The 18,297-nt window shown below is 27.1% G+C and overlaps 1 protein-coding gene across 2 annotated transcripts in view; it reads right to left on the bottom strand.

Annotated features, from left to right (window-relative positions):
- The window catches only part of LOC112686341 (solute carrier family 2, facilitated glucose transporter member 1-like), a 59,114-nt gene extending 41,517 nt beyond the window's left edge, over positions 1 to 17,597 (bottom strand). Inside the window, exons 1-3 of one of the 2 annotated variants that reach the window (XM_025558576.1) lie at positions 17,441 to 17,597; positions 17,311 to 17,380; positions 10,217 to 10,457 (exon numbers count right to left, since the gene is read on the bottom strand). In XM_025558576.1, coding sequence (XP_025414361.1) covers positions 10,217 to 10,456 — 240 coding nt within the window. In that variant the 5' untranslated portion in view covers position 10,457; positions 17,311 to 17,380; positions 17,441 to 17,597. Of the gene's footprint in view, positions 1 to 10,216; positions 10,458 to 17,310 lie in introns of both variants that reach the window. The other variant, XM_025558567.1, reaches the window with a different exon arrangement.
- Positions 17,598 to 18,297: the final 700 nt, after the last annotated feature.

Genomic DNA, 18,297 nt, shown 5'->3' with positions numbered 1-18,297 from the left:
AGGGCTGGGATTTTGATACAAATGCATCTTTTTTTCTGATGTTTTGAAACGTTGATCTGTAAGTATAAAATATGTTTTGGGTGATACTGATTATTTTTAAGTATTTTTTATTTTGCATTTATTGATAAAATTAACCTTAAATGCATTTTTAAGACATTTTTTGACGTTTTCAGTGCATTTTCTTGGTTTTTAGAACATTTTTCACAATTTTTTCAAAAAATAAACGAAAATTGTTGAAATTCACAAGAAACTTTCGGTAAACTGCTTACGGTACGAATAATAAATTATATATAGTATCATATACTCATATATTTCATATATGAATACTATATATAATGCTAAAAAATATTTCAAAAATTATAAATGGTGAAAAACCTGATGAAAACATTATACCAGAAGATATAACGACGGACGATATTTCACACTTTAAATATGCTCTAGTATCATCAGTCGAAGTCGAAAGAAGTTTTTCTACTTACAAAAATATATTATTCGATCAACGACGATCATTTTTATTTGAAAATTTAAGACAGCATATCATCACCCAGTGCAATAGCGATTTTGTTCAGGTTAGTATTAATAACAACTAGAAAAAAGAAGTTAAAATATTAAAATTTTTTTTAAAATTATTATTTTAGAATGAATAATTAAGAAAACAGAAGCATAAAAAAATTAAACAAGTAACAACGTATAATAAACAAAAATAAATACATAACATTATTATTATTATTACATATTATTAAAATACATTGGTATAATTTAAAATATTTTTTTCCAATTTTTAAGCTATAATAAATAAAATTTAAATAGATTTTTTTAGTGCATTTTTTGAGTTTTTAAGTCATTTTTGCATTTCTTTAAGGGCATTTTTTGAAATTTTTTAAGGCATTAAAATCCCAGGCCTAGTAATCATTTTTTTTTATTAACTATACCAATTTGAATTCAATATTCATAATTAAGACAGGACAACGTCTGTTAAGTCAGTTGGTTGAATTACAAACTCATATTGGCATACAAATTATGAATTATTATTTAGTTCTAGAAATATGCGAAATCATCTCCCTGAATAATTTTTTGAATATAATAATAAGTTCAGTGTATATTTTATATTATACACGTATATTTTATTATACAAAAGTTAATATATCATTATTATAAGTAAGAATTTGAATCAATATTGGTTTTAAAACGATAAAAAAAAGCGTTAATTATAAAAGTTTATAAAAAAAAAAAAAACAGCCGATTCAAATGTTATTGGAGTATAGATTACGTATAATTATTTCAGATTCTTAATGATGAGATATCTTATTACTGGGAATAGATTAAGCGTTGGATGAAATCGAAGATGATGTAGTAAAGATCAACAATATTCGTGTGGTATATCGGTATAATATAATTAAAAATTATGCTTTTTTAGTATTTTCTGATCAAATATGGAAACAATTGTAGAAATACATATGGAACGAAAAATATATCATATATCTTATATTACTATTTCGATTTTTAAACAATACATCAGTTTTATAATGTAAAATACATTGCTCATAAACATATTCTTTTGCGTAAAAAAAAAAAATAAACATAAACATTTGCATAATATCGACTCGAAAATCAAATGTATTGAAAACAAATATCTACATATATATATATATATATATATATATATATATATATATATATATCGATACCGAAGAAATATCCAATTATTTAATAAGAATTGTTGGGTTGATAATAATATTTTAGAGGAATAACTTCAAACGGCTATTAAAATTATAAAATTCTATGTCCGAAATATTTAACAGAATATCGTTGAATTCATAGTTCTTCCCATAGATTTAACAAAAATATATTACGGTCGACACAACAATGCAAATAATAAGAGTAACCTTTTCAAGCATACAGCACGATTCTACGTTGCAGTGTATACAATGTGAAGTACACATTTTAAACACGTAACGTGTTTTTCACGCGTCAATCATACGGACAACTATCCCTAAGGATAGTGCAATATCGAGCATAGTATAACGTCATAAAATATTATGTTATGCGATGGTTTGAGAACCGACTGAAAAATCCGTACAAACCATGAGATGATTATTCGTATTGTACGCGTTTGGCGACTACAATACACAGTGAAACCAGGTAGGTACTACAGTTGCAGAAAGCTGTAGACTAGTGCATTACATGTTACTTATAGTCATTCGCTATCGCTGACGACTTTCTATTTCCTACATATCATTATTGTTATTATTAATGTGAGTGCATATACTACGAAATGATAACTCAAGTTCCAACATAATCGTTGGTTCGCCTCTTTTCACGTCTGAATACGTCCATCGTTGTTATCGTAGTAACAGCGTGCGCGAGACGATTGCAAGCACACGTCAACGGTTCATACCGGGGTGAGTACAATGAAAACGCTATGGGGATGATAATAATATGATATTCTGAAAATTGAAACAATTTCTAACCGATAGTAATACGCCGTTACGCTGCAAATGAAACGTAATCGTGGCCAATCTTATACACAGGCTGAATGTGACAATTAGAGAACGGATTTTAATTTAAATAAATATATTTATGTAGTTTTAACATTGGAAAGTTTCTGACATTATACGATGAACAAAAAGATACGTAAAAAAATATTTTTAAAAGCGCTAAGTCGTATACAAACATTTAAATGTATGTATCCAAATTGAACCCTGTCTCCCGAGCCTATTATAACTCGGTGGGGTATGTGGCTATCAGCTGTTTTAAATTTAACGAATAACTTTGAAAAAATTAAAAAAGTTGTTTTAAATTTATAGTTCAATACTGCAACTGCAATAAAAAAACTATTGAACTCATGAAATGTAGAAGCTTGCAAAAAAATTTAGCATTTATTTCCGCTAATTTCGGATTTTTAGTTGATACTATTTTAAAATGAGAAACTTCTAAAATGGCATTAACCGAGAGCCTAGAAATAATTGATAATGTCATAAAGTAATTGGAATGTGTTCCTGGAAAAATTGGAGTTTTAACTAATTCAAAATTACAAAATATATTGGGAAAAAAAACCAAGGATTTAATGTTGTAATATGGATAAGGGATATAAAATTAAACAAAACTCCAAAAAATAATTTATAAATAGAATACAATCCAAAATAATTAATGTGTGAAATATGCACCTATCACTTCTGTGATGCGGAGAGGTCATTTTGCCGTTATAAAGCAATAATAAAATCGAATGACCGTAATTTTAAATTTGAAAATCTCAAATTATATGTCATTTCTCTTTCCCACATGAATATTATTTGGATGATTCAGAATAAAAATGTTTAATTTGTATTATATATTAATTATAAATTATAGTGAATTCTATCTTATTTTCAAATAAATATTTCAATATTATAATTAAATATTTATTAAATAATAAACAAATATAAATTGAAGTATTTTGAATTATGTACTAAATTAAAATCCGTTTCTCAGTGATAATAATTCACGTGTATCTCTAACGAACACAGGAGTATTATATATACACAAGGATTGACACACCTGGACACACGTCGAACAAAGTGAAAAAATCATTTAATTTTTTCCGTACAAGTGAAACAAAATAATACGTATTTTCACGTGTACTGTTGCTCTATTGTTTTTACATTTAGCTATTTAAAGCTGCCGCGTGTACTCATATTAATACGATTATATAATTTATGTTGATTGAACTACAGTATTTAACATAAGGTACAACGAGAACTGAATTAGCCTTCAGTATACCATTGTAGTCACTGTATATGATGTAAAATCAAAAATAACTGTTCGTTTTATAATTACTATACTAGACGCGGTGGTGCAGCTAGAATCTTGGGGCCTCGGTGATAAGGTTAGCCAGGGTCCCTATAATTATTTAAGTATCCATAGTAAATTATTTTTTATTAATACTAATTCTTTTCTAATTACTTATCATTAAATAAGTAACTTAATTATTTCAAGTTATAAATACCCTCCCTCCAAGCTTACGGCTATGATAAAACCCTTTATGAATCTAGGAGCCCAATATCAAACATCACTATCCACTCCGGTTGATTTTGGAATCTTTTTGGAACAGTACGCTGATTACAGGGACGTCAAGTATAGAAGTTTTGCAAATTTTCTCGCTTAAAAACTTTTTTAAAAATTATATTTTGTAGGCTTGAAATCGAAAAACAAAAATAAAAAGTAATTTATAATTGTCGTACTACACAAGTTTAAAACGTTTTCAATTAAATACCGCTTAGAAACTTCATGCTAAACAGATAAAGTATGTCGGTAAATCTGAATAATTTGGTAAGGAAAATATAAACTAAATATTTCGAAACGATTCGTGTCACTCGCTATAAATTTAACACGATGTTTTTGAAAGTTAGAGGGTTTGCTATATATGATCTTATTATTAAACACAGTTTAACAGTGGATATTATAAGTTTAATATTGTATGTGAGAATTATGGAGTTAACAAGCAAAGCTATACACAAACATTTTAAGTGTATAAATTAGTAGTTTCCAACCTTTTTTTTTTATAATATTTTTGCACCACTTGTAGATTTTTAAAAATCTCATACCACCCTACAAATGAATAAATTTGATTTATTTATCTATCTAATTTTTGTATACTCTTTGCAAATCAACATTTCAATTAATATACTGATGAATATAATGATTATTATTTTTTTTTTTTTTAAATGATAATAATAATTTTTTTCCTCGAGATAACAATCTGCACCAACAAGGGGTAACTATAAATAAATACTATACATTTTAAAACGATAATTAACTTTATCTGGTATTGAAATGGTAAATTCATTAATAACATGGTTCATTTAAAATACATGTAATAATAACATAGTATTAAATAATTAAAATAATAATAAAAATAATCGTTAAATAAAAACAGTAAAAATTATTATTAAATAGTTATGGACTAAAAACAAAAATATCCAATTTTACTATTTAATCTAACCTAACCAGATTCAAATATATAAATTATACTTACTTGTTGTATAATGGTATATTAATACAAGTTTATTGTCAATCCTTTTTTTTATTATTATTAAAATAATAACTATTAATGTTTACATCAGCATCAATGAATTCAAGAAAACGTACAATATCATATATCATATTGTACTGTATTATTCATAAATATTTTTACACATTTTTACCCTCATCTTCATGTTTGTTTTCCGTGCATATCCATTTTAAGTAAAGCTTTTGTCTTTTATCGTAAAATGGTTTACTTTTTAATAAATATACTCAGATACCTACTATTAACATGTAAAATTCTAATTTATTACCATGGTACTATATGCAAAGAACATTTTTTAATAATATTATGTGATGCATTATAGTTCATAATAAAATAATAAAAATTTTTATTAATTTTTTTACCTACTTAATCGCAATTTTAATAACATTGTATATACTTAATGATACATTTTTAATTCAAAGCCGGCCGTATTTTAAAACTATAATTATATTTCAGGCTTTTATTTGTTTATTTCTGTGTATAAACTATTTTTTTAAATTATTTATATATTCATTATAGTTCATTCAATCAAATTTTTAACTTGCTAAATTATGACGTCATATTTTGCATTATAACATAATATAGTGAGCTGTATTAATATAATGACATTTTTAATTTATCTACCAAATAATATTGTCGTTTACTGGCATACATTTAATATAAATACAAAATATTTAAATTACGATAAATATTGACTACTTTTATTTTCTATTTTATAATAGTTTTTCGTAGATAAAATGAAAGTAATTTTTTTTCAATTAAACTTTGTAATGAATTTTAATTAATTATATTTTTAAAATTGATTCAATTATTTTATAACTATTTACTGTCATTTTATTCTTTAATTTTGATAAGTTTTATATATTTTTTAACTAAGCCTTTAAGACTTAAGTATACTTCTTTGCTGCCTTTTTTTCATTCAGAAGATTTGTTAAATTATTATTGATGTCCCTCTTAATTTATCTTTGTCACATATAATCCTTTTCAACTCGGTATATTTCTACCGGTACTATTCAGTATCTTCCATCACTTGCTTCAGAAATGGAGTTATAGGCCTTATTCTTCTAGGTTTTCCTTCCATTTTTCTCTTTATTATTGTGGTTATCCTAGGAAAATTACTTATTAGGTGTACTTTTCTTTTCAGTTTTAGTGTATTCCAAATTTAATTTTGAAAAACCTCATAATTTTTTCCATGAAATTTTTGGCATTTTCTTCAACACCATACCTCAAAAGCTTCTATTTTGGTTTTTCAACCTTCAGTATTATCCAAGTCTCTAATCCATATAAAGCTACGCTCTAATCAAAGTTTTTCATAAATAATCTCCTGGTGTCCAAACTTATTCTATTTGAAGTAAAAAGATTTATTTTTTTATTATAGGCCTGTTTGGCCTGCACTATTCTGCATACCGAATATGATAACAGTTTTTTCCATTATTCATTGTCGCATACCAAAAAAAAAACATTTGTATTTATACACATTTTTCTAACTGAAAAAATCATTTTTATTAACTTCTACTTTTTAGGTAGTGAAATATTCCTGGTATGCTCGATTATTTCAGCTTGTTTTATCATAAAAATTGAATCAATTACTTCTCAAGAACATACTAATTATCCTAGTATACGGTAACTTTGTTCCAAAATAGCGGAAAAGGCAGATATTTAAGGATATTTGGAGATTGGTTCAAACTTCCTATATTGCCGAGTAACGTTGACCCAAATTTTTGAAAACATTTTTTTATAGTTAAAAAATTCAAAATTCAATTTCACTAAAGGCACTGAACCCATATATACATATATGTCAGTATTTTTTTTATGTTAAGAGGAACCTAGTTAGAATTAGCACTAAAGTTGAAAAATGCCAAATAATAGATTAAAATTACTCCGTTTAACAGTAGTCGTTTTATATTCATAATAATATTATATTAAGCAAAAAAAAAAAATAGAAGGCGTTTTAGATAGGCAATTTCATTACTCTATTAATTAACCGATACGTATATCATTATAAAACCGTTTAGTTAAAATATTTTAACGCATAACATGTATAAATAGATTTCAGATAAGATAATACTTATAATTAATGCTATTATAATTAACAAATATATCATCTTATTCTATATGCTAAATTAAAAAAAATAGATGTATTTTATATACGATTTAAATGTTCGTTAAAATCAAGGTCAAAAGTACCAAATTAATTTAAATATACAAATAAAAAAGTGATACATAAAATATAAAGTCACATATGATTAAATAAAAATGTCAAATAAAAATAAACAAACCAATATTGATATGATGAGATATAAAATAATTATATTTATCTATAAAACTTATATGAACTTATATAAACTTAACTATATTGTAACTGTTACACATTAGAGTATTCTAGAATAATAATACATCAACATTTCTTTAAATTAAAAATATTTTTGCTATGTATATATCTCAAAATACCAAAAATATTTGATTTAAAATAGAAGAAAAAATTAAAGATGAACATATAAAATAAAAAATTAACGAAAAAACAGCAAAATATTTTTAATTTATTTAAATACATAATGCTATTATGAAGTAATAAAATCTTTGTCGTAAATTAGGTTGGAGAAATATTACTCAATCATATTAAATTATAACAGAAGATAATTTATCTTTATAGTTTTATATATATAAATATTAATATAAATATAAATATAATATATATTTATAGTTTTATTATAGTTTTAATTTAACATATATGTATACATTTTAAATTATACGTTTTTTCATAGTCAATTAATTAATAAATGAAAGTGGTACTTTTTGCATGAACAAAAATGAGCTTGATTAATAAAGAAAATGAAAGTTTATTGCATAAAAATTTACTTAAAATGATTAAAAATAAACAGCTTACATACATTTTATCCATCGTAGTATTATCAGTTTGCCATCAAGTAATTGATTGGTTGTATTTCATGGTTATGTTTCTTAACTCTTTAATTATTATTATAATAATATAATTATAGATAACGAATGTAAAACAAATTCAATTTTACACTGTTATTTCAAATAATAATTAAATACTTGTGATACATCCTCTACATAGTTGCCATTGCAATTTGGGTCGTAAAATGTATTTATACTATAAAATATGTATTCATATAAATGGTTACTAGTAAACTATATATTTATATTTTTATTTATATTATTGTTATTAATAATACTTCACTAAATATTTTTACTCTAAAATTATACATCAAGTACATTCATAAATATGAACCATAATAAAATCAGTTGCCAAGTCATGATGTCAGATTAATAATTGGATAGGTCATGAAGAAATTTAAGTATCATGTAAACCCCGTTTTTATTTTTCGTAGTAATTTCTTCACATGGACACAGCAAAATGTGTTCATATAATAAATTATACGCATTTCAACTGCATAAACCAATAATAACATAAAATTACATAATCACGGAGTTTAAAACAATGACCTACTTACCTATATTGAACTTGAAAAACACAATAAATTAAATAACTATGATTTTAATTTGTTGTCATTTCTTAATAATAAAAATGTTAAGTACTTATATAAAAGTCGTAAACTGCATAAGTTGAAGGGATTCTGAGTTTCGGATACGGTATTTAAATTATATTATTATTATTCATTTGAAATAATCGTTAAAATATTTATTCGGCCCTCTTGTATAGCATTTTAATAAGAGAAACTTGGTCAGATAAATAATTCATTCAAAAGATATAAATAAAATAATTAATACTGATTTATGATCCATATTATTTTGTTTTTTCCTGATTGATGGCAGCTGCCTTGTAATTATATAACCGTTTAGCAAACAAATTACATGAGTATATGTGTATATACACTCTATTTATATGTATAAGGGTTACCGATTATTTACTCGGGTTTACGCGATTGAAATACATTTTGTATTTTAAGTGACAACTTGTAGTTATTAAAGCGCTTTTCTTGTGTAACATAAAAAATAAATCATTTCTAAACGATTTACAACCATAAACGGATAATGATGAGGAAATAATTGTCGATATTTTATATTTTTTAAAAAATCAAGAGGGCTCTATTTTCATTGTTTATATTATATGTAGGTGTAAGTATAATTGAGAATTTGCGCATCTAACTGTAATATAAATCGGTCAAGTTCTGATACATTACAATAACACAAACTAGGTTAGTTTCATACGCAAGATATGTTCTATCCATTTAAATGGACGTAAACGTTGTAGACATTTTATGATACAAAACAAAACTCAGAAATACTAGAGGAAGTAATTTTTCAAAAGTCAACCGTTAGTTTCAGCATTGGTAAAAATTATTAAATTTTTCAATTTAATAGGTATTAATACTTTTGCATTTTTAAAATTTATTACAAAACAACTTAACGAAAATACGTTGGTCCACGTTTGCAATTAATTATAGCAAAACTCAATACATACATTCTGACGTGTATTTTTTGAATGGGATAAATAAAGTACATAAATATATGATTTATGGATGATTAGACTAAGTAAGACTGTGGGTTTGACATTAAAAATACTTTTACAGGTATACTAGGTATATATTTTATAAAATACCAATTTACATTTTAATAATTAATTAAGATTATCTCTACGTAATAAAAGTTAAATTTACTAATAAAATTAAAAACAAGATAAAAAATAATGTTTCAGTTTCTATGAATATTATTTTTAAAATATTCAGTAAGTGAAAAAAATTAATAAGAAGAAAATGACTTGAGACTGATCATTTTTAAATTTATAAATTCTATTTTAAAATATAAGGAAAAGTAAAAACAAAGTCTCGATTGTATTTAATAACGTGTCACAATGATTGTATTTGAATTTTTTAAATATTTATTCCAATTAAGCGGTATGGTAACATTTAACGAAGAAACTTATTTGTTTTAAATGAACTGCCTATTCTTCACTACTTATATTTACTACTACAATTTAATTATTTAAGTATACAAAGCACACGAAAGACAGTATACGAATATTAAGTGCATGAGTATACAAAGTATACAAAGTAATACTAAGTATACGAATACTTAAGTAGTATATAATATAACCTTGTAGTGGATGCAGTTTTATCATGATAAAATGTCAAAAAAGTAGCCAATGAGGTGCTTACGAGAAAATTAAGAGAAACAATTACCAACCTTGTGTCCTAAGTTCCGGGATGATGGTCCTCTTACGTAAATGGGCACGTCCATGTCAGTAGTGGATGAAGCAAAAGACGCATCGCCCGACCTATCGGGAACCTGGAGCAGTTTGACTGCCTGAGCAGCAAGCTCTCTATTACCGTGCAATTGCAGCGGATGGTCATCTTCGACGAAGCCCACGCTGTCCGGAGATACATCCCCATCTTCGTCGTCGTAGTATAACATTGGTCGCGGCATCCTAAGATTCAAAGTAGAAAAACCCGCTTTTATTTTATAGTTTGTAATTTGAGCTATTTTATAGACATTTGATTTATCAACACTATCTGCATAATCTAGAGGTTTTGTATGTTAACATTTATTTTATTCATACTTTTTGTTAACAAACATATTCATGAAATATCATATTACCATTCTGATATTGTAAATAAAACAGTGCATAACATAACATTATGGAAACCAGACAAGAAACAACCAAGAGGGAGACCAAGAAAACGATGGTCTGACCGAGTCAAGGACGACCTCAAGCTCCTAGGAATACAAAAGGGAGAACAACTCTCGAAGAACAGGGAATTATGGAGAGGTGTAATAAAAGCGCCGATGGACCTATAAGGCCCGGAATAAGCCAAAAAAAAAAAAATTGTTTAAAACCGATATTTTATGTATTATTAGAGCGTTAACTGACTTTAAAATTGAATGACCCATTAAAAGTGTGCGTCATCATGCCGTTCGTCCGATACGTGTTGAATTTTTCTCGGAATGATCTATTTTCACGAGTAATACGCGAGCGTTACATACAACTATCGTCGACCTACGGACTGGATTCGTGACCACCAGGTTGTACATCATACGGACTTCTTCTTCCACGTTTTTTACCGTTCGGTCTGGTTTTATTAATTGCAATACTTATGCTTAACCACCCTGAGATTAGGGTGAGTATCAAAATCTGTAGTCGTACCGTCCGAAAGTGTCCATAATTTATAAATGTGGATGCTTTACGTACGTCTACGCGTCCCACCGATTAACACGAGTGTGAACAGCAGCCCCATGCCATCTCAGTGTTCCAGTTCATTCCAGTCACAATCAATGGGCGTATTTTAGGAGGAACGATTGCCCATCCCTGAATTCGTATTTAAGGAATTTATTATATGTGAGATACACTTTCAAATTGTTTTTAATGTGGATCATTTTATAACGAAATCAAATTACACGTGGCTGTGAATACTGAATTGGACTTTTTGTCGGTTTCAGACTCAGTGAAATATCAAATAAAACACAAGCGTAAATTTCAAAACACAGGTGTTAAAAAAAAACTACACGAAAGTCGATTCGGCCTTAGATTAAAAAAAAAAAAACCAAAAATAAGGAGTCTCCACGTGTTTAAAATATCAAAAAAATTTTTTGTACATCTTTTGCCTGCTGAATAGAAAAAAAAGGAGTCGCCCCCCCCCCCCCCCCCCTTAGAACTAAGTCTATATATACCCCTATCGCAATCGGTATACCTATAGGTATACCACACGCCCAGCTACCATTCCAAAGTTCTTGCCAACTACCATGTCACAAAACCGGAGTCACTGTATAAAGATTAAGCTAATTATGTAATACAATGAGCGTTGTCATGCTAGTATGTTATATATTCCGCGTATGATTATCATTCTCTGTATTCACCCGATGAGCGTATTATTATTATTATTATTATTACCATAAACATTAACATATAAATACCATTTTTTGTTATTATTTATTGCCATATGAAATATTAAACAACTATTTACCAGCAATATTTCGTTACCATTTTTTTTTTTTTTACTTATCCGTCATGTGAATTATTTTGGTACTCTTCCTTTTCCTTGTTATTAAATAACAATAAATAAATTTTATTAATTTGCAGTCCACTATAAGTCTACCATCGCTTGCATTGTAGTGTACAAGCGATCGCCTTTGAGCGGGCAATACCTGGCGACACATTACGCCGTCGTCCTGTCACAGCTATTTTAACCAAGTATCTCCCCCATACAAAAATTATGATTATATATAATGTATTTATCAGGGATAGCCCATGAGAAAGACTTGCATAAAATCAATATTATTCTAGAACCAAAACTTTATAAAGAAGTAAGAGCAATAAAAAAATGTAAAAAAACTCATTGTTTGTATTTGTATTATCAATATTATAATAATTGGGGTTTGTTGCCTAACGTACTCCGGACGAACATCCTGGAAACGCGTCCGCCTAAGCTTCCCATGGAGCTAATTCCGGTACATGGAATTTGTGTCGAATTTAGGTTGACGAATGACTGAGACTGATGATTTTTCCACCCAAACGGGATAGAAAACGGTACCACAGACGGCAAGAGCCCTTTCTGACATGAACGACGGGACAAATACTCGGTTGGATCCCCACCGATGGGCTTAGGCTTCCAAGTGGGGCTGTTGCGGAAGTAATTAATATGGTTAACAGACGAACGCTTGTCCAGGCGAAAGTTTCCGATAATGGCTGCTTGTTGGTGCGGCATACGGCTACCTGAATAAAAGTCTTCCGTGGACGCTGTGTGTGCAGACAGTGGTGAACGTCCTGGGGATTCAGTTGCATACCGGTTGAAATAAAAGTCATCGGAGGTTTTCCGTGACCAGAAATGGACAGAGGAAGGATAGTTCTCAACCTGACCAAAGTGATTGACGTCGCTGCAGAAAGACATAATAACCCGAGATTGGTGGTTCTATTGGCGACCCGATTTACGTCGAAGCGATAAGCTGCTTCAAATATATCGAACCTCTACAGCTCGTGAATAATTTCTAAACCTAATATACGGTCTGCAGTTGTAGATAAGTGTTAGCCACAATATTCAGGGAGAATCCATGTCATTATAGTTCATAGATTAAATATAAACTGTAATAATGAATTATGAAAATACAATTATACTCTAATAGTTATTACTAGGGAACGGATTTATATGCTCTAAAAAACCCTGAAATATGCTCTTAAAAATATGCAAGTATACATTGAAAATGCCATAGATATGCTTGAAAATATGCGCTTGAAACTGTTGATAAATCCATTTATTTTCAAACAAATCATATGTATTTATAACACAAATATGTTTTGAAATTTATATATTTATCTTAATTATTATTTATTTATTGCATGAGTACAGAAGTATATGATAGACAAAAAAAAAAAAAATAATTATAATTTAAAAGTTTAAATATGTACTTTTTATTTACACTTTTTAAATATAACACTTGTTGACGGTTCGCACTTCACATAACACTATTTCAATAAAAACATTTAGAGATATACCCATTGCCAGATAAATTGGCACTGTAGCGGTATAGGAAACCCAGGGGTTCATTCATTTAATACTTAACTTAACCATTCGATACCTTATCTAAAGTCATCCGTGTGTTTGTACATAAGACGTGCGTGTATGTAATGTCATAGTAGATATTAGGTATGTGAACGAAAAATTGGTATGAGGCAGCACAGACGTTTTAAATACGATAGTCAACAAAGGTAATAAAATACTAGCAATTTTTGTTGAAAAGAAAAAATTGGACTGACAACATAAAAAAATGTTTCATTTTTTCTTCTAACGATTTCTAAAGAAGTAAAAGAAAAAAAATTGAAATTGTTATATTTGCAATAATATGACCTAATAAAATCAATAATATATTAATAATATGACCTATAAAATATTTAAATATATTAAAATATGCATTTATTAAAAAAAATGCACAAATATGCAAAATAAAAGTAGTGCATTTTTAATCTTCAGGTTTGTGAAACGGATTTCTATTTCACTTAGCAATCTTTTGGACTAACCAAAAAAATGTGCAAAATGCGTTCATAAATCCGTTCCTTAGTTATTAAGTACATTTATTGTTAAATAGTCGAAGTATTATTTATTTGACTAGAAGGATACAAGCATGCTTTAAAAGTTGATTTATAAATACTACTAAAAATATACAAAAGCTCTGAATATTTAGTAGGCAAATTAAAAAGAATATTAATTACATCTAACATTGATTAGACATACAATTTAAAAATTTAGCAGTCAAAAACAATTAGTAGAAATGTAATTTAAAAACACCTATAAATATAAGGTTGATGGAGATAAATTATTAGCCGAACAATCACAAGTCTAGATGGGATAAAATATAAATGGGTATAAATGCATCAACAACATCACTGAAGAATATTATACGTGTACTGAAACAAGTAAGGATTCCAGTAAACGAGTAATGTAAAAAATACGCTGAATAAAATATTTACCGTGTGTCAAAAATCAAATAATATACCTACAGACAAAATTCTGTTAAAATGTTTTGAAATATATTTTTATCCCGCACAAAAATAAATACATTATACTCATCCAGAAGTAGAAACGTATTCATAGTTTATAATTAATAAGTTCTGTTTTAATTTAAAACTAAATATATGATTTAATTCATTTTTTTAAAAAAGTATTTAATACCAAAAAATTACTGACGTATACATATTGTAGATGCAAAAAAATGAACGAAAAAAGAAGTAAAAACCAGTAATCGTTTTATCCATAAACTGTTAAAATATTCTGTGCAGGACTATATTCAGTATAATAATAATGATCAAAAACACCTAAAAAACTTTTAATTTTTATATTTTTTATTCAAATTAAAAATCTTTGAGATGTTTTAAAAATTAAAAATATATAACGTCTATCTACTTTGTGACTTTTATTGTGAGCTTAAAAATAGTTGTTCAAATTTACTTGAATAATCTATTTCAAAATACAATATGGATTCAAGTTGAGGTCTAAAAATATTACGTATACTACTGTCTCAAATTATGGTACCCTAAACAATTATTAAGAAAATGTTATAAAATATTTTTCTTCGATTACTACAAAACTAAAATTTAACAAAGTGACTATAATAATTATAGAATTACCCAAGCAAATACCAATAACTACTATATTTTAAAATATAACTACAATAAATTACTGTAAAATTATTTATTGTTGTTTTTCTAGGTAATACATAATTTTCTTTAAAATCATTACATACATGATTTATTTTAATTTTATGGAAATACGGTAAAATCATGATAATAACATAAGTATTTGGATAAAATAATATAAAAACATATGCATAGGTTAATAAGTTCTAAGTCTAACTAAATACTACGTCATTAATACGACGTAAAACACCACGTAAATAATTTATATTTATAATTTGCATTAATTATAACGATCACTTTTATAGCCAAATACTGTTTTTCTTCCATATACCATCGTTTAATTTAATCTATATTTATTATTAAATGTATACTAGTGTTTATCATTAAATTTAATCTTATTAATTACTAACAGCCATGTAGGTATAGTTAATTTTAAAACTATGAGTAATTTTTAGTACACAATTAAATCTACTAGTAATAGAATTAATAAGTGAAAATATGATCTATGATCTTTTGATTTTTAATTGTTTAAGATACATAGAAGTATATTAATAAATCGGTTAATTTAAAACCATGTTAAACCTCAATAGTTAAAAAATATAAGAAAATGTCGGCAGATCTGCTTAATGTACTATTAATAATACTAAAAGCCTATACATCGATGATGCAAAAAATAAAATGTCTTTTATTATATGCTAAATAAAAGGAACTCAGAGTCTAACATGTCACGTTATTTTAATATTTTTCTATTAAACTTTGTGTTAAATATTGATAGAACTTTTTTATTTTAACTTTTATGTTAAACATCAAATATTGTTTAGCGCATACATAAGCTAGTACTTGAATGAATTATTGTTTATTTATGAACGACAAAATATTTTTAAAAATGTTTAACTAGGATAATATATTATTTTTAACCAGAATAAGTAATAACTTATGACTAATAAGAAATGAAAACATTTTAATAAAGTGTTATTAATTGTCTGTAAATAAATCTGTAGTAGGTAATTTATGAAAATATTTAAAACCTAATATATATGATTACAAGATTGTAAACATAATTTTAAAAGATATTTTGAAAAAATGTGTTAATAACATAGATAACATTTTATTTAATTTAAATAATTCTATAATATTCTTTTAAAAACTTAATGAAATTTTCAAATTTATATATCAATTGGTGCTACAATAACTACACATATGTATATATATATATATATATATACATACATATATATATGTGTGTGTAAAACAGTCAATTAAATAAGCTCTATTGATCATCGCTACTTAGAAAGTCAGAACCGATTTTTGTTCAAACGGATTAACAAATCGAGGAATGAAAAAAAAACAACCTTGTAAAATACACTGTAGGTATATAGCTATATAAAAAGTTTATTTATAAAAAAAAAATGTTTTGACTGTCAGTGGTTGCTATAAAGATATTTAAAATTATATTTAGTAACGTATATATATATAATTGTTTTTGTTTTGTCTTATGTATACATAGGTATGAATTTGAAAAGTATCATTTTTTTTTTTTTTTTATTACATCATCACTGTTCTTCAGTGGATATTAAATGTGGTATCAACTTGCAAAAGTCTTAAGAAAAATTAAATATAAACCAGACAAAAATTGACGAAAACAATGTTTTTAATAAGTTTAATTCAAAAATATAACTTTAATTTGAAACGAAAAAAAAAAAATTGTAAAATCGTATAAAATTAAAAACCTATAGAGTGGCTCACATATAAAAAAGCAAATCACTAAACACAAAATATGTAATTATCACTAGCGCATCGTACTGATCATATTTTATTGAACATTTAATAGTAAAAATGTTCATAAAATAATTCGATACTCACTTAGGTATTTTAATAAGGATGCTCGGATATCCCACAACGCTTAAGTCGAATTCAAATTTAATATCAGGCAACTCAAAATTATAACTAAATATGTTTTTTTTATCGGACAGTTATGCATAATAGGTTTGAAAATATTGAGCTAGTATGAGGAATACGGATCATCAACGCGATTATCAAATTCATAAATTACTTTAACATTATTATTGTGTATTCATAATTAAAATGTTTAATATGTGCATTGTTATGTCGGATTAAATATAATTATAAGTGTAACGTGAAATTATGTACTTACGATATTATGTTTTCCTCGACCTTCAAAATTATTACAGACTAATCCAGCTAAGATTTCGCATCACGAATCACTAGAAAACATGTTCATGAAAAATACATTACGTTATTAGAAGGAAATTGTATAGAATTACATATGAAATGTCAGTATGGGGGAAATAAAAATTAATTAAACAAAAACAACAATAATTATTCACAGTTTTGACGGTACAAGACACTTAAGTATTTTGCGTTACGATAAAATGTGAAAACGATGTTGTCGTTCGGATTCGACGTTGTCATTCGAAAACGAATAAGAAAATCGGTCCTCGAGTTCTCAATTTGAACTGGCAGTGGACCAGAAGGGACCACATGGCGATCACCGAGGGACAAAATTAGAGTAGAGTAGGAAAATATGTGTTTGGTCAATCTCTCGAAGCCATAAATTACATTATACAGGGCCGTGCTAGAGTTCCGAACGATTAACGAGACCCCGCGACGGAAACCTCGTCCGAATATTATGATAATAAATTGACGCCTAATCGCCGATTTCCAACTACGTTGTCAACGCTTGATGTGCAATAATACCGAGATCGGATATCCATTCACAATCATTTTTCCTTTTTTGACGTACATATACCGAGTTTGTCATTGTAAAAGCTCTGTATACATCATATAATTTGTATTCGTAGTGCGTCGGTTCGAAAACTATTTAATCGACAACTGAAACCCCACATCGGATCTGCGGCACGCGATGATTACCTCATAAACCAGTAACTAACCAGTGTTTTTACAGCCAAACTGCCTTCGCATGATCGAATTGATCTCGAATACTTGGATACGTTTTACATTGTATAATATTATGCAAGACAGGAGCTACACATTGCGGAGCCCCATGCAGGTTAAAGTAAAACAATAAGTACTCCTGTTAACAATAATACTACAAATATTATATTCATCGTGTTCAGTAACCAGTATTTGTTCAAACGGTATACTGGTACTGTTCTCCAGG

This window comes from Sipha flava, unplaced genomic scaffold (assembly GCF_003268045.1).
Source record: "Sipha flava isolate LNK unplaced genomic scaffold, YSA_version1 108_pilon_pilon, whole genome shotgun sequence".
Taxonomy (NCBI): Eukaryota; Metazoa; Arthropoda; class Insecta; order Hemiptera; family Aphididae; genus Sipha; species Sipha flava.
The sequence above is the reverse complement of the archived record's forward strand: the minus strand, read 5'-3'. Positions and strand labels throughout refer to the sequence as shown.